Source organism: Manacus vitellinus, unplaced genomic scaffold (genome assembly GCF_001715985.3).
Source record: "Manacus vitellinus isolate BGI_N305 unplaced genomic scaffold, ASM171598v3 scaffold_45_pilon, whole genome shotgun sequence".
NCBI classification, from domain to species: Eukaryota; Metazoa; Chordata; class Aves; order Passeriformes; family Pipridae; genus Manacus; species Manacus vitellinus.
In genome coordinates, this window is record NW_021940571.1 from 5,780,379 (window position 1) to 5,790,514 (window position 10,136).

The 10,136-nt window shown below is 35.0% G+C and overlaps 1 protein-coding gene across 7 annotated transcripts in view; it reads left to right on the plus strand.

The window, feature by feature from the left end:
• NLGN1 (neuroligin 1) overlaps positions 1-4,316 on the plus strand; it is a 385,816-nt gene extending 381,500 nt beyond the window's left edge. For all 7 annotated transcript variants that reach the window (XM_018079259.3, XM_018079260.3, XM_018079262.3 and 4 more), the window contains one exon: positions 961-4,316. In XM_018079259.3, coding sequence (XP_017934748.1) covers positions 961-1,783 — 823 coding nt within the window. In that variant the 3' untranslated portion in view covers positions 1,784-4,316. The remainder of the gene's footprint in view (positions 1-960) is intronic.
• Positions 4,317-10,136: the final 5,820 nt, after the last annotated feature.

A 10,136-nucleotide genomic window follows, 5' to 3' on the forward strand; every position in this document is an offset into this window, starting at 1 on the left:
AAACTCAGGATGGAATGATGCAGTGCCTTCCATTGTTTATCTGCATTGGGAATGTCTCTGTACTTGTAGGATGAATAAGAGGTTAAGAATTGGGTTGGATATTTATGTTTATTGTAATGTCCCTCAGCTCACTTACCTATTCTGGCAAAAAGAGGGAAAAATATCTTTACGGACATTCTGCGTGAAGAAATTTTTAAAAATACACAAATATAACTATGGGGACCCCAGAAAGGTGTTATAACTAAGCATTTAACATATGTGTATAGTTAAATATAGTTACATTAGTAACTGACTTTATCCCAATACTGATATTTTCATCCCATGAGACACAAAATTACACAAATATTGCATCAAATATAATACATTTTATTTTAAGAGCACAGTTTGTCTTAAATTGACATTTCTGGCCATAAAATACGTGACTTTAAACTTGGAAAGTGTTGTCATTTTCATTAATTCTTCTTTCACTGGAAGCTCAACACACTTTGTTACCTTTGACCATTGTTATTTTTGACTTTGTGTTGCACTGAGTTGTGCTCTGCCATGATCTTTCCCCCCTGGAAGGCCACAGATGCTGCATATGAAAGGAAATGCTGAGCTGTACAAGCTTCATGTTGGTAAAAAAGAAAAACAAATCTTAATGTCCTCTCACACTCGTCTCTCATCATTTGTCCACATCACCACACTGATGGCAATCTGTCCTCAGCAGCACAAGTTTTCAATGTGAGAGAGACAGTAACATTTTGGGGAACTAAGGGAGTCACTGAAATCTGAGTAAAAGAAGGGTTCATTTGCATAATGCTGTTTCTAATCAAGATTATTAAGGCCTCTAATTTTAGGGAATAGCACTCTGCTCTGTCCAAAGGCAGATTTAAACATTTAGTATAAAATTTAATTATGTTAATTTTATAATTCTGTTTGAAATGCTTTGTAACATTGGAGATATCTCTTTTTTTTTAGTGACCCAAATCAACCAGTGCCGCAAGATACAAAATTCATCCATACAAAACCAAATCGTTTTGAAGAAGTAGCATGGACCAGATATTCTCAGAAAGACCAACTCTATCTTCACATTGGATTAAAACCACGAGTTAAAGAACACTATAGGGCCAATAAAGTGAACCTTTGGTTGGAACTGGTACCTCATCTGCACAATCTTAACGACATTTCACAGTATACCTCTACCACAACTAAAGTGCCATCGACTGATAATACTTTCAGACCAACAAGGAAAAATTCTGTTTCAGTTACTTCAGCCTTTCCTACAGCCAAACAAGATGATCCCAAACAACAACCAAGCCCATTTTCAGTGGATCAAAGGGACTATTCCACAGAATTGAGCGTTACTATTGCAGTTGGCGCATCTTTGCTGTTCCTGAACATTTTGGCCTTTGCAGCGTTGTACTACAAAAAGGACAAGCGGAGACATGATGTCCACAGGAGATGTAGCCCACAGCGTACGACTACCAATGATCTTACCCATGCACAAGAAGAGGAGATAATGTCCCTCCAAATGAAGCACACTGACTTGGATCATGAATGTGAGTCCATCCATCCACATGAGGTGGTTCTTAGGACCGCCTGTCCCCCAGACTACACGCTAGCTATGAGAAGGTCTCCTGATGATATTCCCTTAATGACACCCAACACCATCACAATGATCCCCAACACTATACCAGGGATTCAACCCCTACACACATTCAACACATTCACCGGAGGACAGAACAACACTCTGCCCCATCCTCATCCCCACCCCCATTCACACTCAACAACCAGGGTATAGCCAGACAAGACGAAACAAACTTTATTTTTTGATGGATTACAGTAGGTGATATTACTGAAGATTACTTGGCTTTCAACCTACAAGACTCTTACTATTTAAATATGGAGGAATATTATGTGAATATACATATCAAGAACTTTTGGGGTTTTGGAAAAAATGAATTGTACATATATCAAATGAACTTACGAAACAAACAAAACAAAAGAAAAAAAAAACAAACAAAAAACAAAACGACCAACTGTTTGCAATTGCTTGAAGCAGTTGTCCTGAATGATACTTTTTCATTCACATTCAAGTATTAATTTTTTGAAGATTTAAGTTACATAATGGAATTAGGCATGTGCAACACAAACAGGAAAGAACTATGACTGAAAATTTTAAAAACCTATAAATATGCACAAGGGACACACTAATGGAATGTCAGATAATTTTCACCAATTTTTATTTGGACCTGTTTTCTTGTGTAGACCATATTTACATATTTGAATAAGTACACAAAGCACCAATGCTGTTAAGGCCTTAGAAAGGGGCTCATGCTGAAATCTGCCAGTCAAAGAAGTTTTACAGCCTGGCAGGTACAACATTATCACATAAGTGCTGTCAGTATAAAAGTTGTGGGAATAAAGGAAACTGGATATTTTTAGCACGATGTGCATGATAATTTATATGCTTGGTGGCTGTGCTGCTGATTAAGCCGTAATTAAAATTCTTCTCATCCCATTGGAGTTTTTAATAGAAGCTTTCTCCATCAATTGGCACAACCTAAAGAAGTTTTTTTAAAGGGGCAAAAGTAATTACAGTAAAATACTTCATGGTAGCTTCAGAAAGAAAAGGAATTGCAACAGTTCTTAAAGGTATTTATGGCATTCTAAGTAAAAAGTGGTGGACCCTCACTGATATGAATCCCAGACAAAAAATGTGTATTATTAACGTTTTTTTTCCTTTCCACCTAAATAATTTCTAACTTTAAAATAACTACAACTTTAATGGAATCTCCTTTGAAGAAGGATTTATAATTTGCTGTGATTTAGTTATGATATATTTAGTTCAAATTGATAAGGAAAAGTGTGTCCAAAAATTTAATTGCAACAACATTTTGTCATATAAAAATGCCCCAATATTATAGCTCTGATTACACCTTTCAGTTTATTGTTTCAACTCATGTTGCATGTTACAAAGTTTACTTATAATACTTTAAAATAATGTTAATTCCCTTTTTGCTATACATTAGCTTTTCCATTCCAATGAATTCTCTAGACCAGATGGCAAGAGTGTAGAAAAAGAGGGTATGTAAGAATGGGGAGAGAGCCAACAACTGGAAATTTAAAAATCTGAATACTACATATGTTTGTGTGATTTGAAGTGAATGTTCTAAAATCACAAGAAATTTTTCATTCCCCTGTTGCTTTCCAGTAATTCTATACCACGGTCCTTTCAAAATGTTTGTATATGTAATCAGATGTACATTTATATAAAAGAAATAATTGAGATGGACTTAAGAGCACATCCCTGATAAATACTTTCTCTCTTACCTGTACTATATTTCTATTAGACTAAAGTTATGTGATTTTTTTTTACATTTTTTCAAATTACTAGCAATTTTGATAGTTTGTAAGATAATGCGAAGAACTTTCTCTGACAAACTAACTGCAGTAACAGAAACATTTCTTTTCAGTTACTCTTTTTCAAGAATGAAAGCTTATTACACACAAAAATTGTATACTACTTGATGGAAAATTACTTTGTATTTCTTGGCCATATTACTGGTCACTGAGTGAAATAAAGATAATCTGGATAACGAATATTATTCCAATGTTAAGAGACCTGATCTTTGCTCATTAAAGAGCTAAAATGTTTATTGCTGTTTTGTCATTTTTTAATGAAGTAATGGTAACTGTCTCAAATAAAGAGTAATATCTTAAGACCAGTCTGGTTCTTGAAGACATGAAAATGCCTTCTACAACTAGTACAACTGCATATTTATTGGCCAACCCCACCTACAACCATTTCTTACAGAAATATTGACATTGTGACTGTATGGCGTCATATCACATGTAAAACTCCCCTAGACTTCAGGAATGAGTTAAAAATGCAATATCAACACACAAAAAAAAGCCAAGGAACAGGCCTAATTGAAATAAATCTGCAGTATTCCAGGATAGGGAAAAAAAAAATCACCTGGGTATTATCTGGGTGATTGAACTTTTATAAAAGATTGCTGGTAGTTCAGAGCGTGTTTGCTAACATGGAGCACAGACATTAAAAATCGAGCTGAAGTGAAAATAAAGTTCTGCAATTTCAGTTATTTTATTTACCTATTAAAGAAAAAAAAAAGAAAAAGAAAAAAGAAACCCATGTACTTAATTAGTACTTGTTACAGTCCCCAGTTTTAAATAAAGGTCTTTTTGTAGAAGCATAAAAAATAGTCTTCAAAATCCAGAGCGGTCTGTGTGCAATTTCTGCCTGATGTGGTTGTGCTTTTAGACTGTGACCTGCCAATGTAAACCAATAAAAAGAATTGTTTGCCATCTGATAATTATTGTTTAATAAGAAGATTGTATTTTGCTATGTTGATGAAACAAAACAAAAAAATACAAAAATATTGATGGCCATAAAACAAGATATAAATGAAATATGATTTTATGTGCTTTTCTTAACTTTATCAAAACCAAAATAACTTTCTACTATAGTTTATTTGTGGCCATATATCTATATATCTCTCTATATACAGTATCTGGTAATTGTTTACTTTTATTAGTTACAAAATAAATGATTTAGGTAAACCAAGCATGACACTACACTTTATTTCTGTCAGCCAATAGTATTTAAAATGTGAAAGATGAAAGCAACATCAAAAATTCTGTCACTCCTGTTTGGAGGAAAAAAGTCCATTCCTGTGATGCAGATACTGTGAATGATATTTTAGTGGCTACTTTATAATGACATTACAGCAGCTGGCTTTCCAAAAGTAAGATGGTGTCCCACATTTTAATGCAACTTTAAGAAAGATCAAGAGGTGTTTTAACGCTGAAATGAAAATATAGGAAATGGTTTTGGAATCTCTTCATTATGCCTCATGGAATATAAGTTTGTTATTTTCAAAATATTTATCTGTTTGATTTGTTTTCCACAGTATCCTACAAAAAAGCAAAACTGAGTGTGATATTTAATTTCTTGTATCATCCTTGGACCAGATTTCCAATAAAATTAGGATATCAGTCAGTCTTTGGAAGTTCAGTAAAAATATAAAAAAGCCTGCATTTATTGCTTTCACACTTTTGTAAATATGTTTGCAGACCTTTTTAAGAAAATGTATTCTACCATTTTGAGAAAAAAACCCAAACAAACAATGGAATCATTGTCTCGTTTATCTATTAAAATTACAGGCAATATAATGTGCTGTGCTGACATTTCTAGGAGAAATAAAACCAATAAAAACACATTTCTCTCAATGGTATCTCAGTTGGTTATACCTGGTATTCTCCACACATGGAAGACTTGGAAGGCATGGAAGAACTTCCTGAATATAATCTCTCATTGGAAAATGTAGTTGTTTTTGTTATCTGTACTAAACATGGATTCCTATGTCACAAGTCTTTTAATTATTGGATATTTGTGTTACTCAAACATCCTGAAAACCAGATGAATAGGGGTCTAACAAATAAACATGTTACAGCTTTAAAGACACCACTGCACAGGAGGTGTTGGAATTTCTGTTGCCACCTTCACCAGGAGATGAAACAGCTGACTTCATAAGAAGCTGTCAAACATCATGGCATACCTTTGATGTTTGTAAGTTGATGATTTTTTCCTGTGATGTTAGTTTAAATATTGGCTTTCCCCTCTCTTTTTTTTTTTCTAGTAATGAACAGTTACAGATGGTCGCTTTTTAATGTAAGTGAACATTAGATAATTTAATTATTATTGTGAAAATGTGCTCCCAAATAAATTAGATTAATAGGGAATTCCTTGCAGAGGTTTTGTTATTTTTCATTCAAAGCTCTTGTCAAAATATCTATTGCAGCTGTTCTGCTTTCTCTTTTTTTCAGTTTGTAAGCTAAGGGACTTTCTCCAAATAACATTAAAAATCTCTTTTTCTATTTGAAATAATAACACTATGAGATTAAGATGTCCTCCTGAGGCCTCCAAATAAATATGAGCAATTTTAAACATGGTGAACGGGCTTTCACTCAAAACATTCTGATGTGATTTCATTCTGGCACGTAAAAACATTTGTATGCAGACTAGAAACCAGTAGCATTTGATAAGGTGTTCAAGAGAACTATGGAGCAGAATCGATGAGTTCATCACCAGCCATGCACAAAGTCCCTTTTCTCTTAGGTTCTGTTAATGCTTTTGTATAATTAATTCCTTATTTACAGGTTCAGTGGAATCTTAACTTTCTGAAATGGGAAGTGGTTAGAACAAGGTAATGAACTTTATCTGGTGGAAAATGTTCAGGGAAAAAAAACACCTGTTGAGAGTCACCAAGGAGGTGTAGACTTTTATATGCAACCTGGCTTAGTTCCTTTTTGTTGGTATTATAATTCTCAGTAATTCGTACCCATGGGAAACTGTCATTTCTGTAATAAGCTTTAGTTTCGAAAAGGAATTTAAGTATTGTATGTAAATTGTAGATTAAAGCCTATTCTGAGTTTTGTGTCCCTTGCCACTGGGATGAATGAACAACTTCATAGAAGTGCAACAAATTTGCACAAGTAATTTTTATACAGTTACCTCAAATTTATTTTGTTTTCATGTGAAGATAAAAGTACCGTCACAGCAGTAGAACCCGTGTAAGTATTCTTTTGTCACAGAAAATGCCTTCTTGTATAAATGTGCATCTTTGTCTCCACATGCATACCCACATGCACTACTCCAGCCAATAAAGGAGATTTCAAAAAATGTGACTAACCAGGGTATTTTACCTTCTTGCACCATTCAAAGGTGTGGAAGTAACACCTGTACATTCTTCATTCTCCACTGTTATTGACCAGATGCTCAACTGATGACATTTTTTTTTAGCACCAGCTGAATTAATATTTATCGTAGGACCTTTGAAATCAATGAAGACCTGAAAATTTACACCAGCTATTGATCTGCTTCCAGAGCTTTAATGTTCATCATGGCTCATCTCACCATCCAATTTTGAATATCTTCTCCTGCACATGAACACCCACTCACAGAAATTATTACAAGTATAACTACCTGATTCATGAGCACTACCAGGCATTAAAATGTGCTTTAAAATAAGCTTACACTTATTTGTATGTAAGGCCAAAATCAGGAAAAAAAGTCTACTTTATAAAGAAAAAATCTATAGTAATTACGCTGATGCAAAGAATAGGTTTGTACCACAGTTTGTCGCCTTAACATGCTGTAGTAAGTTTTATGTTAAAATCTTTATAAAAGGAACAGTTCTGTCTGATCCTCAAATCTATATGTTGACCTATATGTCAAAGTCATAATGACACTTTACAGCAGTTGGAAGCCTGCTCTGTTCTGCTTCATTCTGGAAAGGAAGAGACATGCAACTGGACCACATGTTGCTATAAATTCAGGACAGAAATAGCTGGATTTCCTCTGTCTTCTGAATTTCCCCCTCTTAATATCAGCAATGCCAGGCACTTAGTATCTATGAGCTTAGCTTTATAATGATGCTATTAAAAAAAAAAAAAAAAAGAAAAAAAAAGTGGGAGTTCTTAAGTTTATAGGAGTCTGCAGTTCATATCCAGGTTTTTTTGCTTTACAGCTCTAAGAGCCAGTAACTTTTTTCAAATGGAAGTTGGTAACACTGGCAACCAGAGGTGATAATACCAGAGCTCAATTAACAAGGGGTTCGAGAGAGACTGTATGAGCTGCTAACACTTTAACTGCATTATTAGAAATACAAAAAAGACAAATTTTTCATCTAGTGATTTCGTTCAGTTACTGAGGAAGTTAATGAGAATTTTGCTGTTGCCTTACGGAAAGAAGAATCAGTTCAGAAATCTGTATGAAATCCTGTGAGGTCCATATAAAAGTTAACCAGCTATGTCCATGGCTAACTAAGAGTCTTTGGATGTTTCCAGACCTCCCTGAGTCATTTATCCATCCATTTTTCTGTAAAGAGGAGTGTGTATGTTCAGGTATTCATGCTCAGTGGCTGGACACGGATAGATCCTTCCCAAAAAGATACATCCCCATGACATTGTGAAATCAGGTAACTTATTTTTGAGCAGGTCTTGCAAGCTTGGTCTCAGCACGTGGCTTTGGGATGGAGCTTGACTGTATCTCATGGGTGTGAAGGACAGAAAAGGAAAGCCAGGGACTGCAAAGCAGTCACGGGCTAGACCTGGTGCAATACACTTGCCTTTTCTCTGGGTAAATGGAGGAGCGGGGCAGAACTTTCCGGCAGTTTGGGAGGGTGAGATGTACAATGCACCTATTTCATCCACTAATTTCTAGAAACAGCTTCAGCAGTAATTTTAATCAATTAAGACTATATGAAAAGTTCTGAAAGTGATATACGATCCGTTTGACACCAAATGCATTTTCTGAAAAAGTCATCCAACATTTTAGTGATTGATGACAAATATATGGTTGTACAGTGGTGTTTTTCTACTTTTCATAAGGTTACTCTTATGTAGTGGTGATTTTGGCTGAACAGATGAATGAATTTTGCTCTTATTTGCATATAGGTAAGTCTAGAGCAATTTCTTGAAAGTGGAAACATGGACCTTCACTACAGTAAATAATATCCAAAACCAATTACTCTTGGTGAAATAGTAGAGATTCCCTTGTTAAACCATGTGCTGATTTTTTTCTTTAGCATTCATCAGTTTGTCATAAATATATTTTTCTCTCCTCAGTTATTTACTGGAGTAAGTGTTCCTGCTCTTCATAGAAGATGAAGATAACAGGAACCATTGGTTTATTCTCATGGATCACGACTTCAGTGTCCAAGATCAGAAAATGGCATAGATGAGGAAAAATAAGCCAGAGTTTGGCATTTGAGTTGGGTTTTTTCTTTTTTTCTCTTTTTTTTTAATTTTTTCTTTGTTCCCTATAGGCATATTTGCTATCTTGATTCTCTGAAGGCTGACCAGAACCCAGCAGAGGATACAACCTTAATTGCTGCAGCCAGGAACCTTGTTGGGAATTTTCCTCTTTCCTTGTCCAGGAGGAAAGGGCAGGGTTAAGTTCATGAAAGGAGCTTTCTCCAAAAAAACACTCCCAACTGCAGCAACTGTAGCTCTGAGACCCACCAAGGAAGCATGAAAACACTTGCAAATTCTGCTGTGTTTGACAGAAGAAGGAACACATGTTAAAATTAATAAAATATTGGTAATATTTGTATATCTGAGATTCTTATTTTTAAACAAGGAATTCATTTTCAACAATACATTTTATCTTAAATCTAAAAGGGCTGCTTGGTTACTAGAATTTTGACTGTACTGTAAAACTGCATGTGAATTCCTGTTTGTCCCATACTTGCCCTGGTTCCATTCTACAATTCAATTTAGGGATTTTATTTTAAAACTAGAAACTCTTCATTTTTATTGAGTTGAGTCAGTATGGACTATTGCTAGGTGCAGTTTGTTGTCTCTAACTCATTCATCATTTACTCAAATATAATCATTTCAGTTATGATTTTCTTTTTTCTTACTTCCTTAGAGTTTTTGTTGGGTTTTTTTTAAGAGTTTCTGTAATAAGTGCAATTTTGTTCTTCATGCCCTCTCACAACCTTGCTACTGTTTCACACAGGTGCAAATATTTGAAATAATTTAAATATCTGTTTTCTTCATTTTATCAGTCTTCTTGTTTATTCTGCTGGAAATTGTACTTTAACTTGTTTTTCTTGTATTTGCACATCCAGGGCTATTACTAATTTATGAACTCCCAGTGATAGGAACTCCTATTTGGATTGGGAATGGAAATCTAGTTACTCTAGTACCTCTAGCATCTGGTATGGCCCAGATCAGTTGTTTGTGGGTAGGTGCAAGAAACCCTTCAGTCAATAAAAACAGGCATGTGCCAGGAAGGTCACAGTCATAACTGAATTATCCTCACACACATCCTAGATGGTAATTTTTCCCTTTGATAGATGCCAGAGGTGCAACTTCACAGGCAAAAGCCAGCCTCGAGCCAAGGTAAACACATGCCTTCAGAAACAAGCTGAGACTCGCAAACTCTGCTGCCTCCTAGATTCAAAAGCTTAAAAAACTAATAGTTTCCAGCTCATGGCTATGCTTGAGACAAGTGTTGATGTATTTTTTTGTGGCTGTGCAGACATCAGACTGTTTTTTTCTGAAGAGGATTTTGTTGTGGTGCCTGTGTCTGCCACAGCTGAGCTCCTCCTGACCCCCATGCA